The sequence below is a fragment of the Zonotrichia albicollis genome, chromosome 18, assembly GCF_047830755.1.
Source record: "Zonotrichia albicollis isolate bZonAlb1 chromosome 18, bZonAlb1.hap1, whole genome shotgun sequence".
Taxonomy (NCBI): domain Eukaryota; kingdom Metazoa; phylum Chordata; class Aves; order Passeriformes; family Passerellidae; genus Zonotrichia; species Zonotrichia albicollis.
The window spans coordinates 12422713-12449591 of record NC_133836.1 but is presented as its reverse complement, the minus strand read 5'-3'; the positions used below and the strand labels follow the sequence as shown (position 1 = coordinate 12449591).

At 52.0% G+C, this 26879-nt stretch overlaps 1 protein-coding gene across 3 annotated transcripts in view; it reads left to right on the top strand.

The window, feature by feature from the left end:
• KSR2 (kinase suppressor of ras 2) overlaps positions 1-26879 on the top strand; it is a 93279-nt gene that overhangs the window by 4005 nt on the left and 62395 nt on the right. For all 3 annotated transcript variants that reach the window (XM_074554318.1, XM_074554320.1, XM_074554319.1), the window contains exons 2-4: positions 3882-4022; positions 4958-5108; positions 13728-14229. In XM_074554318.1, the coding sequence (XP_074410419.1) occupies positions 3882-4022; positions 4958-5108; positions 13728-14229 (794 nt within the window). The remainder of the gene's footprint in view (positions 1-3881; positions 4023-4957; positions 5109-13727; positions 14230-26879) is intronic.

The following is a 26879-nucleotide window of genomic DNA, read 5'->3' as shown; positions in this document are numbered from 1 at the left end:
GCGCTGGGATTTGCCCAGAGCAGCTGTGGCTGCCCCTGGATCCCTGGCAGTGCCCAAGGCCAGGCTGGACGGGGCTTGGAGCAGCCTGGGACAGTGGGAGGTGTCCCTGCCCATGGAGTGGAACTGGATGAGCTTTAAGCTCCTTCCAACCCAAACCATTCCATGATTTTATGATTTTCACTGCCTTGAACGTGTGGATTCTCTGCTGTCTCATACCATGGGCGAGCACAGTGCACTTTTCCCAGAGCTGGATCCTCCCAGGATGCTGGATGGAGACATTTTGGCTCCTGTACTCCCAGCAAAAATCCCCAGGGACAATTTAGCATCTCCCGAAATAAAGGATGAGCAGAGGCAGAAACATCTCATAAGCCCAACAGGACCTTGGGAGAGCCCTGAGAGAGAAAATTGAACTGTGGCAAGGAATTCCCCAGCCCCAGGCTGCTCCAGGTGCCTCTGGAATAACGAGCCCCTTGGAGGGAGCCGCTCTGGTCGTGTTTCTTGTCATGGAAAAGGATTTTTAGGGGTGCAGAAAAAGTGAAGTGAGAGGATGTGCTGATCTGGATGGGATGGGATGGGAAGAGGAAGAATAGAAGGAAAGGAATGAGAGGATGGCACAGAATGGGAAGGGATGGGGTGCAAGGAGGATGGATGGGATGGGGAATGGGATTGGCTGGGGAAGGAAAGGGATGGAATGTGCTGGGATGGGAACAGAGAGAATGGGGAGAATAGAATGGGAAGGGAAGGGGTGGGATGGGATGGAAGGAGGATGGATGGGATGGGAAGGAATGGGATGGGGTGAGGAAGAAAAGGGATGGGATGGGATGGGATGGGATGGGATGGGATGGGATGGGAAGAGAAAGAATAGCAGGAAAGGAATGAGAGGATGGCACAGAATGGGAAGGGATGGGGTGGAAGGAGGATGGATGGGATGGGGAATGGGATTGGGTGGGATGGGATGGGATAGGATGGGATGGGATGGGATGGGATGGGATGGGATGGGATGGGATGGGATGGGCAATCCCCACGGTGCCAGATGAATAAATGAACTTCCCCCTCCTGGATTTCCCCGGTGTCCAGGCAGGGCTGGTGCTGTCTCCAGCCCGGCTGATGTCAAGGATCCCATTCCAGGGGGGAACAGCCGCCCTGTGGCTCCTTGGAGACCGGCTCGGAACCTGCCGAGGCTGGGGCCAGCAACCATGTTGGCTTTGGGACGAGCCCAGGGAAATTCCCGCTCGGGAAATTGGGAAATCCGGCTCCAGCCCTGGGTGATCCCGGCCCCTCTCCTGGCCGGGGTCACCCAAGGTCCTGAGGAGTGACATGGAGCGGGGACATCGCTCCTGCGCCCCCGGGGCAGCAGGGACGCTGTTTCCAAGGAGCTGCGGGGTTCCAGGAGCTGCTGGATCCCCCAAAGATACGGGAATCCTGGCGGTTTCACTCCGTCATCCCAGAGCATCGCTCCTGCCTTTCCCCCGGGCAGGGATGCAGCAGGGAGAGGCGCTGGGAAGGTGGGAAATCAACCCCAGCTCCGCAGGAAAATCCAGCATCACATTCCACCCGCAGGAAGGGAGGGACCCGCGGGATTGTCGCCCCTGCCCGCCTCCAGGCGGGGAAACTGAGGCACGGAGGAGGCGGTGCCACAGCAGGGACACGGCGTTTCCCAAACGTGCTCCGTGCCGGGATGAGCGGGAGATGGGGCAGGGAATTCCCTCCCCTTTCCATCCTCAGCAAACCCGAGAGCCTCTGGATTTTACAGAGGGGTTTTGGGCTTCTTTTTCCCTGGAAATCCATGGAGCAAAGCACCTGGGGGTCCCAGCAATATCCTCTTCTGGGCGAAAAATGACCCCTCCTGTCACTCAAGGGCTCTGTGGGGGTGAGTTTCCCCCACCTGGAAATTTAATTTCCTCCATTTCTCCCACTCTTTCCCCATTCCCAGCTCACCTCTGTGTGTTGATGGTGGGACCTGCCCTGTCCCCAGCTCCATTCCCACCCCAGGACCCTGATTTTGGCACTGGGGATGCTCAGAAATAAATCACCTTTATTCCCTTTGGGATCCCACCTGGAGAGGCAGAACGGAGAACAGGCTGGGGGCAGGATGGGGATTTTTTAGGGATTTCTTTTCCTGGTGTTTTGTGTCCATGCAAGGGCATTTTTTGGGAGACAGGAGAGGCCTCTGTGTGTGTTCAAAATGCCTGGGGCTGCTTCAGGAGCGTGTTTGGGGTGTGAGATCCGGGCTGATCCTTAAACCTTTGATTGTCTGTTTTTGGAGTGTTTATCCTTAAAAATCAGCCCTGGAAGTGGAGCAGAGCTCTGGGTTCCCTGCAGCCTCCCAGGTCTGGATTTTCCTCATTTTTGGGGGTTAATTTTCAGGAATTAATCCCTGGTAGCCAGGCTGAGGATGGAGAGAAGCTGCCAGGAGGTGACAACCCTGTCCCCAGCTCCTGACGCGCCCTCACCCACCTGGGGGTGATTTTGGGGGTGATGCCAACCTCTGATTAATCCCTGAAAATCAACCCCCAAAAACGAGGCAAATCCAGACCTGGGGGGCTGCAGGGAGCCCAGAGCCCTGCCCCACTTCCAGGGCTGATTTTTAAGGAAAAACACTCCCAAAACAGACAATCAAAGTTTTAAGGATCATCCTGGATCTCACACCATAAACACACTCCAGGCTTTTGGAGCTGAAGCAGCCCCAGGCATTTTGAACACATCCAGAGGCAGCTCCTGTCTCCCAAAAAATGCCCTTGCATGGACACAAAACACCAGGAAAAGAAATCCCTAAAAAATCCACATTCTGCCCCCGGCCTGTTCTCCATTCTGCCTCTCCAGGTGGGATCCCAAAGGGAACAAAGGTGATTTATTTCTGAGCATCCCCAGTGCCAAAATCAGGGTCCTGGGGTGGGAATGGAGATGGGGATGGGGCAGCCCCCACCACCAACATGCAGAGGTGAGCTGGGAATGGGGAAAGAGTGGGGGAAAATTGGGGAAATTAAATTTCCAGGAAAGACAGGAGAATTCCCAAATCCCACCAGGGGGTTCTCCCCTTATCCCTGTATCCCAAATCAGCCCGAATTTCACCCGACTGATTTTGGGGTGCGCAGGAGCAGGGGCACAGCACCATCTAGTGCTGCAGGCGCCGAGGAATCACCCAGCTGGAAAAGCAGGGGCAGGAAATCCCTGCAGCTTCCCAGCCCTGCTCTGAATTCCCAGAAAAAGGAGGGCAGCTTCATTTTGGGAGCTAAGCTGTGCTTGGGAACGGCTCTGGCCTCGGGGTGGGAGGATTTGGGGGAATTTGGGGTTGATCTGAGCAGGGATGGGGCTGCAAAGGAGCAGAGAGGAAGATTTGGTTTGGTGAGGGAGGAATGAGGAAAAAATGCCACATTGCAGCCGTGGGGTGTGAAGCTGTGGCTGCTCCCATTGTAGGGTTTTTGTGCGGGGAAAAGAGGCAAATGTGGCTTTTGAGGGATGTTTGGGGGGTTCTTGGCATCAAATCTGGCTGTAAGAGAGGAGACTGTGTCCTTTGGGTGTCCCTTGGCTCAGAGGCTGGGAGTAGAAATGAGAAAAGTGTCCTGTGGGTTCCTGTGCAGCGTTTGTGGGAAAAGTGGCACCTGTCCCCCTGTCCTGCTGTCCCCTTGTCCCCCCTCACATCCCCAGGGCATGCCAAGGGCTGCCCACCCCCTGAATGAGACCCCAGTGCTGGATTTGGGATGAAGGAGCTGATAAAGGGATTTTTTAGGAGGGAAATTCCCTCTTGGACACCAAACCTCGATGCTCTTGGCTGCAGGAGCGTTTTGGGGCAGAATTTTGCACCTTGGGATGGGGCAGAGCGAGAGCAGAGCCCCAGCTGCCAGCGGGGGATCCCATGAGGGTTTCCCCTTCTTTTCCAGAGCAAACTGGTGAAGTATTTCAGCCGGCAGCTGTCCTGCAAGAGGAAGGTGGCCCTGCAGGAGCGCAATGCCAAACTGGAGGGGTTCCCCCAGCTCCTGCACTGGTTCCGCATCGTCGACATCCGCAAGGAGGTGATGGAGGTAAGGGCTGGCCAAGGGAAAAGGGAGGGAGCCTTTCCTTTTTCCTTCCCTTCCCTTCCCTTCCCTTCCCTTCCCTTCCCTTCCCTTCCCTTCCCTTCCCTTCCCTTCCCTTCCCTTCCCTTCCCTTCCCTTCCCTTCCCTTCCCTTCCCTTCCCTTCCCTTCCCTTCCCTTCCCTTCCCTTCCCTTCCCTTCCCTTCCCTCCTTTCTTTTTCTTCTCCCTTTTCTCTTCCCCTTTCCCATTTCCCCTTCCCATTTTTCCTTTCCCCTTCCCATTTTCCCCTTTTTCCTTTCCCCTTTCCCCCTTTCTCTTGCCCCTTTTCCTTTCCCCCCCTTTTTTGATTTATCCTTTTTTTCCCTTTGCCCCTTTTTGCCTTCCCCCTTTTTCCCTTTCCCCCTTTTCCCCTTTCCCATTTCCCCTTCCCCTTTTTCCCTTCCTCTTTTCCCATTTCCCCATTCCCATTTTCCCTTTCCTTCCCTTTTTTCCTGTGGATTTTTGACCCCACCCAGCAGTGAGGACACCCCATTGCTGTCCCCAGAGGGTGTCACACGGACCCCTCTGCACTGGGGACATCGCCATGTCCCCATCAGTGTCCTCCTGTCACATCCTGGGCTCCTGCAGGTGCAGTGAGGGGATGGCACCCAAAGGCAATCCCACTCCAGGGAAAAGGGAATTCTGGAGTGAAGCTCAGGTGCTGCCTGTTCCCACTCAGGGATGGCTTTTTCTGGTGCTCCCAGAGCCTGAGCTGGGTCTGGATTTAAAAACTGGATCTAAAACTGTAGAAAAACCTCAGTTCCTCCAGGTTTTCTTGGAGATTCAGGTGGGAAATGGAGGGGTTTGGATCCATGGGTTGTCCCTGGTGTTCCCCGAGGTGCAGAGGATGCTCCAGGCGGGTTTTTCTCCTCCTCCCTCATTCCTGCCCCATTCCTCCCTCAGGAGATCGCCCCGGGGCAGCTCAGCCTGGAGGATCTGCTGGACATGACCGATGACCAGGTCTGTGCCACCGTGGAGAAGTTTGGGGCCAACAGCGAGGAGTGTGCCCGGCTGAACGCGTCCCTGTCCTGCCTGCGCAGCGTCCACAAGTCCGGTGAGTGTCCCCTGTCCCCTCAGCCTGCCCGGCCTGGGTGCCACCGTCCTGCTCTGGGGGCACCGGCAGTGTGGCTTCAATGTTGGCAGAGCTGCTGCATCCCTGAGGCTGCCTGGGAATCATTTCCTGCAGGGAACACCTTGGGCTGTGCTGGGAAAAGGGTTTGGGGGTGCTGGTGGGTGAGAGCTGGGACCCCAAAACCCCCCTGTCCAGGAAAGGAGGGGGAGATTCTGCCCCTCTGTCCCGCTCAGGTGAGACCTCACCTGCAGAGCTGCCCCTGGCTGTGGGGTCCCCAAAATGAGGAGGATCTGGAGCTGCTGGAGTGAGCCCAGAGGAGGCCATGGAGGTGCTCCAAGGGCTGGAGCCAGGCTGGGAGAGCTGGGGGTGCTCACCTGGAGAGGAGAAGGCTCCAGGGAGAGCTCAGAGCCCCTGGCAGGGCCTGAAGGGGCTCCAGGAGAGCTGGAGAGGGACTGGGGACAAGGGATGGAGGGACAGCACACAGGGAATGGCTCCCAGTGCCAGAGGGCAGGGATGGATGGGATATTGGGGATTGGGAATTGTTCCCTGGCAGGGTGGGCAGGCCCTGGCACAGGGTGCCCACCCTGGATCCCTGGCAGTGCCCAGGGCCAGGCTGGACATTGGGGCTGGAGCAGCCTGGGACAGTGGGAGGTGTCCCTGCCATGGCAGGGGTGGCACTGGATGAGGGCCCTTCCAAATCCAGCCCATCCCATGATTTACAGGGTCCCCTGACCCCCGTGCCTGCAGGAGCTCGGTCAGGAGCCTCAGGGCAAAGCTCAGGGCAGCTCCAGCATCGCCTCCAGCTGGGTCAGAGCGGAGCCCCCATTCCCAGATCCCTTCCCAGGGAATGCCCCAGCCCTGCCCACCCTGCCCGGCGCTGGATGCGCCGCTCCCGGCGCTGTGCGGTTCCCCGGGCTGTTTTGTTCCCGGTGCTGTTTTGTTCCCGGTGCCGTGCGGTTCCTGGTCCTGGATGCACGGTTCCCGGCGCTGTGTTGTTCCCAGTGCGTGCGGTTTCCATCGCTGGGCGGTTCGGGCTGCGCTGCTCTCCCCGGGCGGTGGCAGCAGAGCTCCGCTCTTCAATCGCTGCCGGAGCCGCTCCGGCTGCAGCTGCGCCGGTACCGGGGGCAGAGCGGGGCTGGGGGATGCGGCAGGGGCAGGGCAGGGTCCGGCTGTGCTGGCACCGGGTCCCAACCGAGCCCTGATGGGTCACAACAGAACCGTTTGGGTTGGGAAAGATCCTTTAGGAGCGAGTCCAGCCATTCCCCAGCCCTGCCAAGGTCAGCACTGCCCCATGTCTCCAAGTGCCACATCCACATGGCTGTTAAATCCCTGCAGAGATGGGGATCCAGCACTGCCCTGGGCAGCTGTGCCACCCTGACCACTCATTCAGTGAGGGAATTTCCCCAAAATCCCCCCTGCCCCTGCCCTGGCCCAGCCTGAGGCCGTTCCCTCTGCTCCTGTCCCTGTTCCCTGGAGCACAGCCCGACCCCCCGGCTGTCCCCTCCTGGCAGGAGCTGTGCAGAGCCACAAGGGCCCCCTGAGCCTCCTTTGCTCCAGGCTGAGCCCCTGCCCAGCTCCCTCAGCCTCTCCTGGGGCTCCAGCCCCTGCCCAGCTCCGTTCCCTGCCCTGGACACGCTCCAGCCCCTCTGGCACAGCCCATCCCCATGGAGGGCAGCACAGAACCGGTGCTGTGGTGCCAGCTCGGGAAGGCCACTGCCAGCACAGGGGGTGGCTCTGGGGCAGCAGCACACCCCCAGATTTGGGGACCCCAGACCCCTCTGCCTGGCTGCTGTCCCCTCCAACAGTGCTGCACCCCAGGGTTTGGGAATGAGCCCTGCTGGGCTGTGCAGGTGTGGAGCAGCCCTTGGGGACAGCACGGGACATGGTTTCAATGAGGGGCAGCTTTGGGGGCCCAGCAGTGTCCCCAGAGCACGGAATGTCCCAGAGAGGGATTCCAGTTCCAGCCTGGAGAGATTTTGGCCACATCCACCTGTTCTGGATCCTCTCCCTCATGGCACAGAGTGGCAGTGCCACCCCGTGCTGGGGACAGTGGCACTGGGGTGTGACGGTGTTCACAGGGGTCTTATGTTGAGGGAAGAGATGAGGATCTGACTCTATGTAACAGAAGGCTTGATTTATTATTTTATGATATATATTACATTAAAACTATACTAAAATAATAGAAGAAAAAGTTTCATCAGGAGGCTGGCTAAGAATAGAATAGAATAGGAATGATAAAGGTTTGTGGCTCGGCTCTGTGTCCAAGCCAGCTGACTGTGATTGGCCATTAATTAGAAACAACCACATGTGACCCATCCCAGATGCACCTGTTGCATTCCACAGCAGCAGATAACCAATGTTTACATTTTGTTCCTGAGGCCTCCCAGATTCTCAGAAGGAAAAATCCTAAGGAAAGGATTTTTAATGAAAAGATGTCTGTGACATCCCCCTCTCCAGCTGCCCAAACCCAGCTCCTGCCTCCCTTCCCCTGGCATTTCCATGAGCTCTCCCTGCTATTTGAGCAAGGGCAGTGGTGCCTCCCTGGGAGCCCCGGGAGGGCTCTCAGCTGCTCTTTGTTCAAACACCTCTGACTTTTAAAGCTGCTCCACGCAAATCCCACTCTCTCCTCTGCCCTCTCGGCCCAGGGAATTCCCTGCTTTGGAAAATCCACCTTGGCCTTTGGCTGGGCAGCTGCAGGAAGTTTCTCTGGTTCCTCTGGAGTTTTCTGGCTGGAAGGAGGCAGAGATGGAAGGAGGAGGAGATGGAAGTACCGGAGGTCTGTGGGATGCTGCTGCTCCATTTGCTCCCTAATGGGGCAGCTGATGGGGCTGCCAGCATTCCTGGTGCTCCATTGGATCCCAGCAGGAGAGAGCCAGCCAGGCAGGGAGTGTTTGTGTTTCCCATTTAACTCCATCCATCACCCTCTGCTCTGGTTGCTCTGTCCCTGGATGCTGCTGTGGCTGCTCCTGCTCTGCCACAGCTGGATCAGGATCCTTGGAAATTCCAGCTGCTGTGGGTCCATGCCCTCCTGGAGATGCATTGTCCCATGGAAGGCACAACCCTGGGGACAGGGAGGTGACCTGAGGGGTGCAGGAGCTCCCAGGCAGTGGAAGAGACCAAATCTCCCTGAATTTCTCGAGGATTTGGGTGTGGGAAGCTCCACCTGCGATACCAGACGGGCTCCCTGTTCCCTGCCTCTGCCAAGCAAACAGCTCCATCCCAGGAATTCCTCCTCTTTTCATCCACTGGGAGAGCAGGAGCAGAGTCCTTGCCCCTCTCCTGCCAGCAGGGAGTTGGGAACAGTGGGAATTCTGGCCAGGAAAGAGCAGGACGCTCCCTGGATACCTTGGGTGGGCAGTGGGAGCCAATCATCCCACCCAGCTCCAGATTCCCTACGATCCAGGCAGCATGTTTTGGTGGGATGTGGGATTGGGATGGGCAGAGCAGCACTGCTGGGAACTTGAGAATATCCCCCTGGGCTGTTGGGGACTGAGCAGGGATGGGGTTGTGGCTTTGGGGTGCACTAAGGGGTGCTGTGCTGCTTTTACCCATCCATCCATCCATCCATCCATCCATCCATCCATCCATCCATCCATCCATCCATCCATCCATCCATCCATCCATCCGCTGGATTCCAGGGATTTGGAGCTGCTGCCTGCCTCCATGGCTCTGTGACACTGAGGCTGGCCAGCCCTAAGGAGCTCTCTGGGAACTTTTAGGATGGGGATAGAAAAGCATCCCGGGATGGCAGCAATATTCTCTTAGGATGCAGTGTTGGGATTTTATATCTATTGGGATATAACAGCCCCCCCATGCACCAACAGCCTCAGAAACACCTTTTAATCTGTATTTTAGCTGCATTTTATCTCCTTGTGAATCAATACATTGTCCTCATCCCAAAAATGCAATTAATGAACAAGCTGCATCCTCCTTAAAAGCTGGAATTCCTTGGCAGGAGCCGCAGCGGCCGATTCCGCGACGCCAAGATTTGTATTCATAAAGCAGGAATGAGGCTCAGGATTAACCTTTCCCATCCATCTTTATTTATTGAGTCGTTAATTAGAAGCCTTTAATTTCCCAGGCTGCCCTGGCCTGGGCAGGGAGCTGGAGGCTGTTTCATGGAGATGGATTTGGTTGGGATGGGCTTGGAAAAGGAGGAACTTCCCAAGCAGAGCATCCCAGGGGCAGCAGGGAAAATCCCGGAGTTGTGAGGGATGAAGTGAGAGATGAGAGTTTGATTCCAAGTTCTCAGAAGGCTCATTTATTATTTTATGATGTGATATTAAAAGAAATTATACCCTAAAACTATACTAAAGAAAGAGAAAGGAGACATCCGAAGGCTGGACAAGAATTAATAATAAAAACCCGTGACAGACTCAGAGTCTGACACAGCTGATGGTGATTAGTCATTAATTAAAAACAGTTCACATGCTGGATAGACAATTCTCCAAATCACATTCCAAAGCAGCAGGGAGAACAGGGAAAAGCTGGAAAACAGGGAGAAACTGGAGCTTCCCATCTTCCCAGGAGAAGAAATCCTACCAAAGGGATTTTTCATAAAATATCAGTGACACCCCGGAGCATCCCCTAAATCAGCGTGACAAATCCACACTCACCCCCGTGCTTTGTGGGGTTAGCAAAGATTGGGTTTTCCTGGGATCCTTGGCAGTGGGGTTTTGTTTTGGGGTTGGATCTCGGAGTGGGATTAATTGAATATTAAATCCTCCTGGAGCTGTGGCTGCAGGAGTTGATGGGCTGTGACTGCTGGGGGATGTGTGCAGGTTTTTAAGTGTCCTGCCGGGAAAAATGAGCTGGGATGGAATCTTGATGAGGCCTGGGAGGGCTGAGGGTGGCTTGGGGACAGCGTGGGGTCAGGCAGGGTCGGGAGCAGTGAGGAAAAAGCAGGAAAATCCCGGTTTGGGGGGAATTTGGGTGTGGTGCACAGGAGGGAAAAGTTGACCTCCCTGATATCCCCGTGCTGCCAAGCTGGGGATTCAAGTCCATCCCAGAGGCTGCTATCCTGGCATGTGGGTGCTGGTTCCCAAAACACCCTGGGCATCCCAAAATGTCCAGGTTGGAGCAGCTTTTGGGAAGGGAAGGAGCACTGGGAGCATCCCCAGGAGCAGCTGGGCTGCCTGACAGCTCCCGTGGGAATTATTGCCAGCCTTTAAATTTTAGGAAAATAAAGCAAACCATGCTCTTTGTGGTTTGGGACAGATGGAATTTTTCCATCTCTGGATCCATGACCTGCATCCCAGCGCTGCCTCCTCTTCCCAGGAGTTTGTTTTCCAGTTGGTTTTTAATGGAGAGGTTTGGGAAAAGTTTCCCTGCTGAAATGGGGCAGAGTTAGGGATCCGAGGGGATTAATAAAGACAAATTCACCCAAGGGAGCATCCACACAAACAGCAAAAGTGGCCCCTGGGACTGGGGGGTGGCTGTGGCTGATATAAAAAAAATACATAATTATTATTAAATAAACATGATTATATTATATTATCACATAATATATAATTATATAATAAAAATCTATTATATTATCTATTATATAGAATATCTATTCTCTATTATCTAATATTATATAATACAATATAATATACAATAAATTATATGATATATTATACGTTTGTTCATACACATATATAATATATACCATATAACAGATAATCATATGTATATGATATATATATCTCATATACATATGATTATCATATATATATGATATATATAATTATATACTTAAATAAAATATAAATTATATTATTTAAGAATATATATAACTATATATATTATACATATTATCATGTATTATATATTACTATACATAATACATGTTATTATGTATAATCATATATTATACGTATTACTATATTTTACACGTTGTATAATATGTATAATATATGTAATTATATATAATTATATATATTCTTAAATAATGTATAAAGAAATTATAAGTACATATAAATATATATAAAATGTATATATATAATGTATAAATAAATAATGAATTCTATATTAATAATATATTAAATAAATACTGTCTATTGTAATATATAATAATAAATAAATAAATTAAAAATTTAAAATAATATAATATATAATATTTGCAATCCAAACAAAACAACGAAGTTTTGGGGAGCACTCAGGCGACCAATAAACGGGACAGAGGTGACTTTCGTTCCCTCCAGCTCTCCCCGTGCTTTTCCAGCCGGGAATCAGCGCAGCAGCATCGGGGAGCGCCGGGAGGGAGCGGAATCCTCCCGCCCCTAACAGGCTTTGGAGCCCGAGGAGCTTTGGGATGTTTTTGTTGTTTTTGCCCCTGTTAAGCGCATTTTCCCGGGTTAAGCTGATCCCATCTCGCTACCTGCCGCCTTCCCCTCTGGATTTACGTTCTCCCGGCTTTTCCCGTTAATTTTGAACCCACACCGGGGGTGGTTTTTATTCCCGGGAGCATCGCTGGGATACGAGGGGCGCAAGGACATCCTCACTCATCTTCATTAACGCCACTAATTAGAGCCAGGCAGGCTCGGTGTTATGCAAATCAAGGCGAGGGAAGAGGCCAATGGGAAGAGCAGGTGCACGGTGATTTGCATAGCTGATATTTTTCACTTTTTTTGCAAATATTTTTATTGTTCTTATTTTTAATTTCATTTATTTTTATTTATTCATAGTTCTAATGAGTTATTTTATTTTTAAGCATTGATAGTTTTTATTTCTTTTTATTTCTTTTTATTTCTTTTTATTTCTTTTCATTTCTTTTCATTTCTTTCCATTTCTTTTCATTTCTTATCTTTTCTATTTAATTTACAACATTTTTACTTCTTACTTTTAATTTCTTGTACTTCTTATTCATTCTAATGAATTAGTTTTATTTTTTGGAGTTTTTAATTATGATTTTTACTTTATTTATTTTGGTGTATTTTTATTTTCAGCTAATTTTAATTTTAAACCTTTTCATCATTGTTTTAATTATATTTTATTATGATTAATTTATTTTAATTTCTAAAAATTTAATTAATATTATCTTGTTTACTTTAATTTTTTATCCATTCTAATGAATTCATTTTAATTTTTAAGATTTTTAATATTATTTTAATTTTTATTCTTCTGTTGATGCATGTTTTAATATTTCACAATTATTTAGAAGTTGTTTATTTTTAAAAATTTATTTTAAAATATTTTACAATTATTTGGGAATTTTTTCCCTCCTAATTTTCTTATATTTTACAATTATTTTGGCCTTTTTTATCAGTTATTTTGATGTTGTTCTCTGAGAAAATGACTCCAGCAAACTCCTCCTGCGCCATCCTCCATCCCTTGACTCAAAGCTTTTTTTCAACCCAAACCTTTCCTTTCCCAAGCCTCTCATTTTCCCCTGGAGCTTGAATTGGAACATTCCCATGAAAAGGCTGGAGTGAGGGAAGAGGATCCAATTCCCAACCCAGCCAGGGAGGAGGAAATGAGGAGATTTGGAAAATGAGGAGATTTGGAAAATGAGGAGATTCGGGTTTTCCTTGATGGGGGCAATCAAAAGGCCTCAGTTGAGGGGCCTTGAGCTGGGATCAAGGACCAAATTCCACCTGGATCATCCCTGGGTGCTCCAAAGGTGCTGCTTTGCTCCTGGTGGTGATGGATAATTAGGAGTGGAGAGGAGCCTCTGTTAATTACAGCCCTCTCATTATGGGAGTGAGATGGAGCATCAGCCTGGGATGTCACCATCCCAGTGCCACCATTTGGGGTGGCAGCAGGAGCTGGTGATGGTGGGGACACATGGGGACACCTCCACCCCTGGGAATCCCTCTCTTGGTGTGGTGAGGCTCCACAGTGGGATCTCCAGGCTGCCCCTGGATCTCTGGAATGTCCAAGGCCAGGCTGGACATTGGGGCTGGAGCAGCCTGGGACAGTGGGAGGTGTCCCTGCCATGGGAGGAGTGGGATGAGATGATCCTTCAGGTCCCTTCCCACCCAAACCATTCCAAGATTCTGTAATACAGAGAGACTTCTTGCTGGGATGCAGCGCCAGCATCGAATCAATCATGGAACAGTTGGGTTGGAAGCAACCTTTAGGATCACCCCATTCCATGGGACACCTTCCACTCAACCAGGCTGCTCCCAGCCCCATCCACCCCAAAAACACCCCTGGGGATGGAACCTTTAACCCCTGCACTGCTCTTCAGAGAATCCCTGTGACCGTGCTCACAGGGGTCCAAGGATGAGGGAAGAGATGAGGATCTGACTCCATGTTTCAGAAGGCTGATTTATTGTTTTATGATATATATTATATTAAAACTATACGAAAAGAATAGAAGAAAGGATTTCATCAGAAGGCTGGCTAAGAGTAGAAAAAGAAGGAATGATAACAAAGGCTTGAGGCTCGGCTCTCTGTCCGATTGGCCATTAATTAGAAACAACCACATGAGACCAATCACAGATGCTCCTGTTGCATTCCACAGCAGCAGATAATCAATGTTCACATTTTGTTCCTGAGGCCTCTCAGCTTCTCAGGAGGAAAAATCCTAAAGAAAGGATTTTCCATGAAAAGCTGTCTGCCACACATCCCCACTCTATTCCCCACCTCACGGCCGTGTCTCTGTGCCCTCTCCAGGCGGGAGCCTCTCCAAGCAGGACTGGACCATCCAGTGGCCGAGCACGGAGCCGGGCAAGGAGAACAGCCCAGGCTGCCCCAGCGCGGATCCAGGACCCTGGGGCAGGACGCACCCGAGCCCCAAGATGCCCCCCAAGTGCGGGCAGCACCACTGCCACGCCGCCTCATCCCACGGCCCCATGTACACGCACGTGGACCGCCTGACCGTGGAGGGCCACCCGGGGCTGTGCCCGCCGCTCGAGTCCGGGCACCGCTCGCTGCCGCCGTCCCCACGGCAGCGCCACGCCGCGCACACCCCGCCGCGCACCCCCAACATCGTCACCACCATGACCCCGCCGGGGACGCCCCCCGTGCGCCGCAGGAACAAACTGAAGCCCCCCGGCACGCCGCCGCCCTCGTCGAGGAAGCTGATCCACCTCATCCCGGGCTTCACGGCGCTGCACCGCAGCAAATCGCACGAGTTCCAGCTGGGGCACCGCGTGGATGAGGCGCACACTCCCAAGTAAGTGGTGACCCACCTCATCCCAGCGCCTTGGGAAAAGGACTTTTATCCCTAAATAATGCGTGTGGTTTGAAGGTTTTGTGTGGAAATTCCTTTTTGCAGCGAGGATGCTGTGGGATGGTGTCGATTCTGCTCCCCCAGGATCTCATTTTGGGGTGGTTAGGGAGCAGAGAAGATGTGGGATGTGGTTCTGCTCCCCCAGGATCTCATTTTGGGGTGGATGGGGAGCAGAGAAGATGTGGGATGGGGTTCTGCTCCCCCAGGATCTCATTTTGGGGTGGATGGGGAGCGGGGATGTTGTGGGATGGGGTTCTGCTCCCCCAGGATCTCATTTTGGGGTGGATGAGGCGCACAGCTCCAAGTAAGTGCTGCTGCGTGTTGAAAGGGGTAAACCTCATCCCAGAGCCTTGGAAAGGGATATTTATCCCTAAATAATGCGCCCCTTTTGGAGGTTTTGTGTGGAAATTCCTTATTGCAGCGAGAATGTTGTGGGATGGTGTTGGTTCTCCTCCCCTGGGATCCCATTTTGGGGTGGATGGGGAGCAGAGAAGATGTGGGATGGTGTTGGTTCTGCTCCACCAGGATCTCATTTTGGGGTGGATGAGGTGCACATCCCCAAGTAAGTGGTGACCCAGGTGCTGGGGGGGATAAGCCTCATCCCAGCACTTGGGAAAAGGACTTTTATCCCTAAATAATGCGTCTTGTTTGAAGGTTTTGTGTGGAAATTCCTTTTTGCAGCGAGGATGCTGTGGGATGGTGTCGATTCTGCTCCCCCAGGATCTCATTTTGGGGTGGATGGGGAGCGGGGATGTTGTGGGATGGGGTTCTGCTCCCCTGGGATCTCACTTTGAGGTGGTTAGGGAGCACAGAAGATGTGGGATGGGGTTCTGCTCCCCTGGGATCTCACTTTGGGGTGGATGGGGAGCAGAGAAGATGAGGGATGTGGTTCTGCTCCCCTGGGATCTCATTTTGGGGTGGATGGGGAGCTGGGATGTTGTGGGATGGGGTTCTGCTCCCCCAGGATCTCATTTTGGGGTGGATGAGGCGCACACCCCCAAGTAAGTGGTGACCCAGGTGCTGGGGGGGATAAGCCTCATCCCAGCGCCTTGGGAAAAGGACTTTTATCCCTAAATAATGCGTATGGTTTGAAGGTTTTGTGTGGAAATTCCTTTTTGCAGCGAGGATGCTGTGGGATGGTGTCGATTCTGCTCCCCTGGGATCTCACTTTGGGGTGGATGGGGAGCGGGGATGTTGTGGGATGTGGTTCTGCTCCCCCAGGATCTCATTTTGGGGTGGATGGGGAGCACACCCCCAAGTAAGTGGTGACCCAGGTGCTGGGAGGGATAAGGCTCATCCCAGCACTTGGGAAAAGGACTTTTATCCCTAAATAATGTGTCTGGTTTGGAGGTTTCGTGTGGAAATTCCTTTTTGCAGCTCCTTGCAGCGAGGATGCTGTGGGATGGTGTCGGTTCTGCTCCCCCAGGATCTCATTTTGGTGTGGATGGGGAGCAGGGATGTTGTGGGAAGGGGTTCTGTTCCTCCAGGATCTCATTTTGGGGTGGATGGGGAGCTGGGATGTTGTGGGAAGGGGTTCTGTTCTTCCAGGATCTCATTTTGGGGTGGATGGGGAGCAGCCAGGGGTTCCAGGTTTGCTGCTGGCAATGCTGGAATGTGGGATGGGATTTCCAGCTGCTGCACGGGAATGGCTGTGAGAGCTGCATGGGGGAATGAGTGCACTCCGGAGAGAGATGGGAATAATCACCTTCCAGCTGGAAAGTGAAAATATGGATTTATAAATCCTCATGGAGAGGAGTTTGTGTTCTGAGACCCCCCGGGATCTTTTCCATCCAGGCTCTGCTGCATCCTCGGCTCCTGCTCTGCGGCCCCGCTGCCGGCAGAGGCTGCTGCTGGGCAGGGAAAGGATTCCCTGGCATCCCTACATTCCCTCCCCATCCCTTTCCACTCTTTTCGGTGGCTCTGCTCGGAAAACCTTTATCCTGCCATGGCACGGGGTGGCAGAGGGGACTCGTGGCCACTTTGGGACATCACCTCCCCTCCCTGAGGGTGTTTCGGGATGGAGCTGGTCCAAAGCAGCTCTTTTCAGGGGAAACTGCTCTTTTCATCCCAAAATTGGGGGTTCTTGAGGATTAGAAGAACCCTGGGAATGGTCTTCTGAAGGTTGTGAGGGAGCAGGGATGCCCTGACACAGCACAGCCCCTCCGGCCGGTCCGTGGTGTTTGGGCAGCACCGGCTGGGACACGGGAAGGGTTAAATCCACTTTAAATCCACACTGAGGGGCTCCCAGTGCCTGACCTGGAGCTCCCCTCATTGGGCAGAGGGAGCCAGGGCGGGTTTGGGGGTGGCAGATGTGTCTGGTGGCCTCAGCGTGGTGGTGTCACTTGTCCCCTGTGGCACCGTCATTGTGCGGGGTGAGGGTGATCATCCACCCTCCTTTTCCCCCGAGCTGGGAATTTTTGTTCTCCAAAGGCTTTTACCTTTTGGGAACAAAACCATTTCAGCTGGAAATGCCTCCTGGAAGGCCACCCTCGTGCTCAGGCACTGGAGACATGTTGGCTTTGTTGGGTCCCCAGGAGCACCCCCGTGTTCCCACCTCTACCTCCTCCCGCTTTTCTCGGCATTCCAGCCCCAATCCACGCTCTGTCCTCAGCTGGAGAGGGTCCCATCGAGGGCAGAGCTTCTCCTGTTTGATCCCTGGGTTGGTCCCTGGGTATTCCCTGATGATCCTGAGCTGAAATTGCCGGGCAGCACCGGGAAGGGAGTGCTGGGAAAGCTGGATGGAGTCAGGCAGGAACTGAGGTTTCGGCTGGAAGGAGTTAAAGCTTGTGGCGTTCCAAGGGCAGGGACACCTTCCAGCACTCACCCGGAGCTGGACACCATGGAATCTTCTGGCCACTGATTCCCCAGGGTGGGGAGGGGTCGCCTGGAATTCCCTGCAAAGGGAAGGAACAGGGAAAGGCGTGCAGATGGAAATGTCACACGGGGTGACACAAACGCACAGTGATGTCCCCTCTGCCTTCATCCCTCTCCACATTCCTGGCACGGGGTGCCCAGAGAAGCTGTGGCTGCTCCTAGATCGCTGGAATGTACCAGGACAGGTTGGATGGGGTTTGGAGCAGCCTGGGACAGTGGGAGGTGTCCCTGCCATGGCAGGGTGACACTGGATGGGCTTTAATGTCCCTTCCACCCCAAACCATTCCATGATTCCTTTCCCTGAGTGCAGCCAGTTCTCCCAGTGTCTCCAGTGCTCCCTTCCCAGTGGTGCTGGGCAATCTCAGCTCCTGATTAGGGAATTAATCAAGGGAAGAGCCAATATTGACAGGGCCCCGTTGTGCCCCAGGGGCTGCTGCGCCGGCTTGGATCCGGATTCCTGCAAACCCCTTGGAGAAGCAGGGAACTTCATTTTCTCTAATGGCACTTAATGATTTTGCAGGAGACAACCACTAAATCCTGCCTGCTAATCCCATTAGTGCTTCGGGATTGTAATTAGTGCATTAAAGAGGCAGCTTCTTCTTTTTTCCCTCTTTTTTTTCCAGCACAGCACTGCTGGAGTGGAAGTTGTTTATTAGCCTGGATGAGGTGGAAAATGCCTGGCACAGAGAAAAAGTGGATTAAAACTGAAATATTTTCTGGCTCTTCTCAGCTAATTGTTATTTTATGGCCGTGGAATTTGAGGATGGGGATTTTTTTTAATGCCACACTTTAACAGTGTCCCTGAAGTCTGCTCCTCTGTGCTTCCTGCAGGAGGGAGCTCATCCCTGGAGGAGGATTTGGAACCTGCCCTGATCAACCCCTCCTGGTTTTAGTTGTGTCCCTGGGCCCTTGGGTTGCTGTGGATTGGGGCTTTTTGTTCCCTGTGTCCTGTTCCAGCATGGAAGGAGGGGCTGGACATGGAGAGCTGAGAGTTTGAGGAGGTCCCAAGTGCTGGGTGGGATCTCCTGGAGTGATTTGGGGTGGAGATTTAACCCCATCCTGCCTGGTCTCTGCAAGGACCCTTCTGAGACCCTCCCAGGAGGGAGTGTGGTGTCCCTCAGGCTGATTTATGGAATGGTTTGGGATGGAAGGGACATTAAGGACCATCCAGTGCCACCCCTGCCATGGCAGGGACACCTCCCACTGTCCCAGGCTGCTCCAGCCCCAGTGTCCAGCCTGGCCTTGGGCACTGCCAGGGATCCAGGATGGGCACCCTCTGCCAGGCCCTGCCCACCCTGCCAGGGAACAATTCCCCATTCCCAATATCCCATCCATCCCTGCCCTCTGGCACTGGGAGCTATTCCCTGTGTCCTGCCACTCATCCAAAGTCCCTTTATCTCCTCCCCAGCTCAGGATGGGGTGGAACAGGCTCAGGGATGACTTGGCAGGAGGAGAAATCTCTCTCCCCATGATCTGTGTGTTGGGATTGATGGAGTGGAGCCCTCGGGGTGCTCTGAGGCTGCTCCCCCCGGATTTCTCCACCTTGGCACAGACAGAAAATAAACCAGCACCATTTATTTGTGACAGCAGCAGCAGCGACCGGGTCCCCTCCCGAGCAAGGCCACCTTGTACTGCTTGATTTCCGGTGACAGCTCATAAACTCCTTTGAATGTTGTGTTTTGGGTCTTATTCCCGGTGTTTAATCCATCATTTCTGTGTGCCAAGACCTTCTGAGGCAGGGGTTAAGTCTGACTTTTTTCTTTTTGGAGCTCCCAGCCTCCAATTTTCCCGCATGGAGTCTCCAGCTGCCGACCGTAACTCCGAGGTACAGAACATTACTCCTGAAAAGATCCCCTGACTTCCATAAATCCACAGCCCATAAACATCTCAGGAACGGTCCTCGAACCCAAACAAAACATTGAGAGTGGCTGATAAAATAATGCCCATTTAATACCTCATGAATTCCACGGGCCATTGGAGTCTCTCATGGGTAGTTAATGATTATCCATCAGCCAGGAGCCAGGGAAGAAACAAACTCGGAATGGGAGGTCTCAAAAATCCATTAGCTGGGGAACTGAAGTCCAGCTCGTTAAGGGCTTGTTAACCCTTGGAAGGAGTGGTGGATTTTACCCTTAGACCCATCCTTTGGCCAATCTTTTGTCTTTTGTCCTCTACCTAGACCACCCATCATCCTTGGACCCATCCTTAGACCTTATCTTTAATCTTTAAGCCTCCCTTTTATCCTTTCCTTCATCCTTGGACTCCTCTTTAGACCTGGCCTTTGGCCTATCCTTTGGTCCATTCTTTATCCTTTATCTTTTATCCTGTATCCTTATGTTAACCCTTGGAAGGAGTGGGTGGACTTTACCCTTTGGCCCATCCTTTATCCTTGGACCTCTACCTAGACCCACCCATTATCCTTGGACCCATCTTTAGACCCATCCTTCCTCTTTAGGCCTCCCCTTGAACCCATCCTTCATCCTTGGACCCTCTTTAGACCTGGCCTTTGGCCCGTCCTTTATCTGCTGACCTCTACCTAGGCCCACCCATCATCCTTGGACCCATATTTAGACCCGTCCTTCATCTTTAGACCTGCCCTTTAACCCATCCTTCATCCTTGGACTCCTCTTTAGACCCGGCCTTTGGCCCGTTCTTTGTCCTTTGGGAGGTGAGGGCAGAGAGGTGAAAAACTGAATCCCAGACCTCCAAAAACCTGGAAGCAGAGGGGACAGAGGTGAAAACTGAATCCCAAACCCACAAAAACCTGGGAGCAGAAAGGACAGAGATGAAAAACTGAATCCCAGACCTCCAAAAACCTGGGAGCAGAGGTGTTCTCCACCATCCCCACCCCACCGAGCAGCCCCTGCTTTGACTGTGCCTCAGATTTAATCATTTAAGCTGTTCCTAAACAGGCCCTGATGGATCATTAATTCTGCTGCTCCTCAACCTTGATAATAATGACGTTTCCCCTTGTAGCAATTCCCATCCACCTGGTGGATCGATGCTTGGATGTTCCGCATGGGCAGGATTCAGGAGAGCATCCAGGCAGCTCCTGTGACATTGCCCAGCTTTGGAAAGGCAGGTGGGCTCCTGGCACTGGGCACGAGCGGGAGATGGATGTTTGCAGAGCAGGTGCATGCAGCAGGACGTGCCCAACGTGTGGAAATGATCCATATGGAGCCTCTTCCCAAGGAGGGCACTGGCACCTGGGCTGTGCCAGCCCTGAGGGGCAGCAGGAGCAGGGCAGGGCCCGTCCCCTGTGAGACACCTCAGATCCTGGGGGCACTTTTGGGTCCATCATGACCTGGAGGGGCTGGAGCGTGTCCAGGGCAGGGAACGGAGCTGGGAAGGGGCTGGAGCCCCAGGAGAGGCTGAGGGAGCTGGGCAGGGGCTCAGCCTGGAGCAAAGGAGGCTCAGGGGGCCCTTGTGGCTCTGCACAGCTCCTGCCAGGAGGGGACAGCCGGGGGGTCGGGCTGTGCTCCAGGGAACAGGGACAGGAGCAGAGGGAACGGCCTCAGGCTGGGCCAGGGCAGGGGCAGGGGGGATTTTGGGGAAATTCCTCATGGAAAGAGCAGTCCAGCCCTGGCACAGCTGCCCAGGGCAGGGCTGGATCCCCACTCTCAGTGACTTTTAAAACCTGTGTGGATGTAGCACTTGGGGACTCCATGATTTCCAAGTATCCCATGATTGTGACGGTGTTCACAGGGGTCTGAGGATGAGGGAAGAGAGGAGGATCTGACTCCATGTTTCAGAAGGCTGATTTATTATTTTATGATATATATTACATTAAAACTGTACTAAAAGAATAGAAGAAAAGATTTCATCAGAAGGCTGGCTAAGAATAGAACAGAATGATAACAAAGGTTTGTGGCTCAGACAGAGAGTCTGAGCCAGCTGACTGTGATTGGCCATTAATGACAAACAACCACATGAGACCAATCACAGATGCACCTGTTGCATTCCACAGCAGCAGATAATCAATGTTTACATTTTGTTCCTGAGGCCTTTCAGCTTCTCAGGAGGAAAAATCCTAAAGAAAGGATTGTTCATGGAAAGATGCCTGCGACACATGATCTCCGTGCTGTTATTCATCCCAAAACCAGAGCCCAGCCTGGAACTCCAGCGAGGGGCAGTGCAGGAATTTGGAGAGCAAAACGAGCAGCATCTCTCCCTGTGCTTCCAAATCATCGCCCTGATTAATCTCGCTGCTGCTGCCGGGCTGTGGAGCTGAGCACAGCCCCTGGAATGTGTCCAGCTCCCCCAAAGGATGCTTTGCACACCGTGAGGTGACAGTGATGAGTGGCCCCCGCTCCAACCTGGCTCCGCGCTGGAACGATCCCGCTGCTCCGGGCTGCGGCGCTCCTTAGGAGTGTCATTAATGTTAATTACGGCCCTGCTATTCCATCCAGAGCCGTGCTCAGAGGAGAAACTTCTCACCGTGTCCTTTAATGAGGAGTTGAGGCTCCTTTCGAAGCCAGACGGGCGTGAGGATGAATTTAGATCAGGATGAGCATCCTGGGAGAGGTGGCACCGCGTTCCTGGCTGGGAGGGAGGGCATGGAAAGGGCAGGGGCTGTGGGCAGTGCTGGCCTGGATGGGAATGACCACTGCTGGGCTTGGCACTGCCTGAGCCCTTCCCAGCTCTGTGTCCAGTCAGGGAGCAGCTCCCCTGTTTCCTTCTTCGTGGTTCAGGATGTTGGTGGGAACTTGTCCTGACCCTCAGTGGTGGCTCAAGAGCTCCAGGGGATTCCTTGGCGATAATGGGATGAAAACCAAAAGCAGGGAGCCCAGAGAGACCATGGAGGTGCTCCAAGGGCTGGAGCTCCTCTGCTCTGCAGCTGTGGCTGCCCCTGGATCCCTGGAATGTCCCAGGCCAGGTTGGATGCAGCTTGGAGCAGCCTGGGACAGTGGGAGGTGTCCCTGGCCATGGCAGGGGTGGCACTGGATGATCCTGTGGGAATCTCTGTGTTCTTCAGGCCACCCATCCCTCTGCTGGGAGAGCTGGGGGTGCTCACCTGGAGAGGAGAAGGCTCCAGGGAGAGCTCAGAGCCCCTGGCAGGGCCTGAAGGGGCTCCAGGAGAGCTGGAGAGGGACTGGGGACAAGGGATGGAGGGACAGCACACAGGGAATGGCTCCCAGTGCCAGAGGGCAGGGATGGATGGGATATTGGGAATGGGGAATTGTTCCCTGGGAGAGTGATGAGGGGCTGGGATGGAACTCCCAGAGGAGCTGGGGCTGCTCCTGGATCCCTGGGAGTTTTTCAGGCCAGGCTGGACAGGGCTTGGAGCAGCCTGGGACAGTGGGAGGTGTCCCTGCCATGGCTGGGGTGGAATGAGATGAGCTTTAATGTCCCTCCCATCCCAAATCATTCCAGGTTTGGGGCAGATCTGCCCCACCTGGCTGAGGTTGTGCTGTCTGAGGATGAGGAAACCCCCTCAGGGTTCCCCATTCAGGGGCTGAATCCCTGTGGAAGTTTCTCCATCCGAAGGAAGCCCATCCCCAGCAGCCCTGGCTGGCCCCAGCTCACCCCCAGCGCCCTCAAAGCAACGTAACGGTGGCAACCAAGAAAACAGAAAGGGCTTAATGAGAAACAGCTCCAGCTCCAGGATCCTGGCAATTACCTCTGCCAGCTCCTTCCTGCCCCTGTCTGCTCCCAGTGCTGCTCCTGCAGCCCTGAGGAGGAGGAGGAGGAGGAGGGGGGGATAAAACCTGTTTGGCTCAAACTCCCTTCAAAGAATCTCCCAGCTTCATAATTTGCAGCTGTAATAAAAAAGTTCCACTTTGTGCCTGGAAAAGAGAATAATAGATCAGTCAGAGTCGAGCCTGGAAATTCAGGCACCCAGGGAAGTGGGGACAGGCACTTGGATAAATATTTAAGTGCTGAGGCTTTGATATGAAGGAGCTGCTTTTCCTCTGGCCGAGGGAGGGAGGGAGGGATTGTTGCCTCTTTATGGGAATGGGAAGGATAAATGGAACATCTGCAGGATATTCTGTGTTTATTTCTTTATCTCAAGCCCAGCTTGTTCAGGAGTGTGGAGCCTGTTCAGGTTTGGGTGGAGAATGAAGGAATTTCAGCTCTTCAGGCAGGTTCAAAAAAATCCTCTGCCTTGAATGCTGAAAATCCTTCAGCATCTGGTGCCACCCTGAGTGCACCAGGGGGATTTGGCATGTGGGGTGGCACTGGGCACGGAGCTGTGTGTTTGTCCTGGTGCCAAAGGCGACCTGGTGCTGAGACAGCTCCAGCTGTTGTGATCCCAAATTTTGGTTGTGATCCCAAATCCCCAAGGCCGTTTGGGAATGCTCAGACTCCTCAGCCAGGGTGGGGTTTTTAATGGTTTATTTGAGAGAAAGGTCGGATTTTGCCATCTGTGTGCCAGTATGGGAACCGGAAGGGAAAAGTGAGAGAAATTCTGGAGAGGAGCTTTGCCAAGGAGGGACAGGACAGAGGGAATGGCTTCCCACTGCAGGGATGGATGGGAAATTGGGAATGAGGAATTTTTCCCTGTGAGCACAGACTGAAGCTGTGGCTGCCCCTGGAGCCCTGGGACAGTGGGAGGTGTCCCTGCCCATGGCAAGGTTGGGATAAAATCACCTTCAAGCTCTCTTCCCACCAAATCATTCCTGCCTGAAACAATGCCAGAGTGAATCTGAGGCTTTTCTTCCTTTTTTTTTTTACCATTCCAAAGAATGCCAGAGTGAATCTGAGGCTTTTCTTCCTTTCTTTTTTCACCATTCCAAAGAATTCCTGAGTGAATCTGAAGCTTTTTTCCCATTTTTTTGCCATTCCAAAGAATGCCAGAGTGAATCTGAGGCTTTTCTTCCTTTTTTTTTTTGCCATTCCAAAGAATGCCAGAGTGAATCTGAGTGTTTTCCCCTTTTTTTTACCATTCCAAAGAATGCCAGAGTGAATCTGAGGCTTTTCTTCCTTTTTTCCCATCCCAAAGAATTCCTGAGCGAATCTGAAGCTTTTTTCCCATTTTTTTGCCATTCCAAAGAATGCCAGAGTGAATCTGAATGTTTTCTCCCATTTTTTGCCATTCCAAAGAATGCCAGAGTAAATCTGTTTTCTTCCTTTTTATTTGCCATTCCAAAGAGTGAATTTGAAGATTTTCTTCCCTTTTTTTGCCATTCCAGAGAATGCCAGAGTGAATCTGAATGTTTTCTCCCCCTTTTTTACCATTCCAAAGAATGCCACAGTGAATCTGAGGATTTTCTTCCCCTTTTTGCCATCCCAAAAAATGCCAGAGTGAATGTGAGTGCTTGATTCTGAGTGTTTTATTCCCTTTTTTCCCATTCCAGTGGGTGCTGCTGGTGCAGGAGGCACGGGGGCAGCACTTCACCTGCTCCTTGCCCTGATTTAATCAGGAATATTGTGCAGTTAAAGCACTCCAAAAGCCACAAATCTTCGGGGCTGAATCCCGGCCAGGCTGCAGTGATCTTTAATCCTTTACAGCTGAAATACCGAGGAGAGGATTTTTATTTTTATTTTTATTTTTTCTCCCACTCTATTTCTCTTCCTTTAAGAGCAACGCTTGTGTGGAAATTGGTGTGTGCTGACGAGGAGCAAAGTGGTGAATAAAACATCACCTGGCCCTGGCTCCTGCCTTGCGGCTCAATCTTAAATTAAACCCGTTTTAATTCTTTTAAATGGCAATAAGAATGGGAGTGACAACAAATGCCTGCAGAGCAGGTGGCTACTTACTGGATTTCCGGGATTTTTAAGAGTTGGGAATGGAGGATGAGTGCTGCCAGAGCTGGGGAATGGTTGGGGTGTTTTTGGGATGTTTTTTGGGATCAGCCATGCTCCAGGAATATCACAGCCCTGAGAATATTGACTTGATTTCCAGATTTTCTAAGAGTTGGGAATGGAAATGAGCATTGCCAGAGCTGGGGAATGGTTGGGGTGTCCCCTTTGGGGTGTTTTTTGGGATCAGCCATATTCCAGAAGCATCACAGCCCTGTGAACATTGACTCAATTTTTGGGTTTTTAAAGAGTTGGGAATGGAGGATGAGCACTGCCAGGGGGTTGAGGAATGATGAGGGTGTCCCCTTTGGGATTTTTTTTGGGATCAGCCATATTCCGGAATATCACAGCCCTGAAAATATTGACTCGATTTCCAGGCTTTCTAAGAGTTGGGAATGGAAATGAGCACTGCCAGAGCTGGGGAATGGTTGAGGTGTTCCCTTTGGGATTTTTTTTGGGATCAGCCATACTCCGGAAGTATCACAGCCCTGAGAATATTGATTTGATTTCCAGGTTTTTTAAGATTTGGGAATTTCTGGGTTTTTTAAGAGATGAGCCCTGCCAGGGAAATGTTTGGGGTGTTCCCTTTGGGGTGTTTTTTGGGATCAGCCATACTCCAGGAGTATCACAGCCCTGAGAATATTGACTTGATTTCCAGATTTTCTAAGAGTTGGGAATGGAAATGAGCACTGCCAGAGCTGGGGAATGGTTGAGGTGTTCCCTTTGGGATGGTTTTTGGGATAAGCCATATTCAGGAGCATCACAGCCCCAGGAACATTGACTCAATTTCTGGGTTTTTTAAGAGTTGGGAATGGAGACAAGCCCTGCCAGGGCTGGGAAATGTTTTGGGTGTTCCCTTTGGGATGTTTTTTGGGATTAGCCATACTCCAGGAGCATCACAGCCCTGAGAACATTCACTTGATTTCTGTGGTTTTTAAGAGTTGGGAATGGAGATAAGCAATGCCAGAGCTGAGGAATGGTTGGGGTGTCCCCTTTGGGATGGTTTTTGGGATCAGCCATATTCCAGAAGTATCACAGCCCTGAGAATATTGACTCAATTTCCAGGTTTTTTAAGAGTTGGGAATGGACATGAGCACTGCCAGGGGCTGGGGAATGTTTGGGATGTCCCCTTTGGGATTTTTTTTGGGATCAGCCATCTTCCAGGAGCATCACAGTGAACATTGACTCGATTTCCAGGTTTTTTGAGAGTTAGGAATGGAGATGAGCACTGCCAGAGCTGAGGAATGATGAGGGTGTCCCCTTTGGGGTGTTTTTTGGGATCAGCCATATTCCAGAAACATCACAGCCCTGTGAACATTGGCTCAATTTCTGGGTTTTTTAAGAGTTGGGAATGGAGGATGAGCACTGCCAGAACTGGGGAATGGTTGAGGTGTCCCCTTTGGGATTTTTTTTGGGATCAGCCATCTTCCAGGAGCATCACAGTGAACATTGACTTGATTTCCAGATTTTTTAAGAGTTGGGAATGGAGATGAGCACTGCCAGGGGCTGAGGAATGATGAGGGTGTCCTCTTTGGGATGTTTTTTGGGATCAGCCATACTCCAGAAGTATCACAGCCCTGAGAATATTGACTTGATTTCCAGGTTTTTTAAGAGTTGGGAATTTCTGGGTTTTTTAAGAGATGAGCCCTGCCAGGGAAATGTTTGGGGTGTTCCCTTTGGGATGCTTTTTGGGATCAGCCATACTCCAGAAGTAACACAGCCCTGAGAATATTGACTTGATTTCCAGATTTTCTAAGAGTTGGGAATGGAAATGAGCACTGCCAGAGCTGGGGAATGGTTGAGGTGTTCCCTTTGGGATGGTTTTTAGGATAAGCCATATTCAGGAGCATCACAGCCTCAGGAACATTGACTTGATTTCCAGATTTTTTAAGAGTTGGGAATGGAGACAAGCCCTGCCAGGGCTGGGAAATGTTTGGGGTGTTCCCTTTGGGATGTTTTTTGGGATCAGCCATACT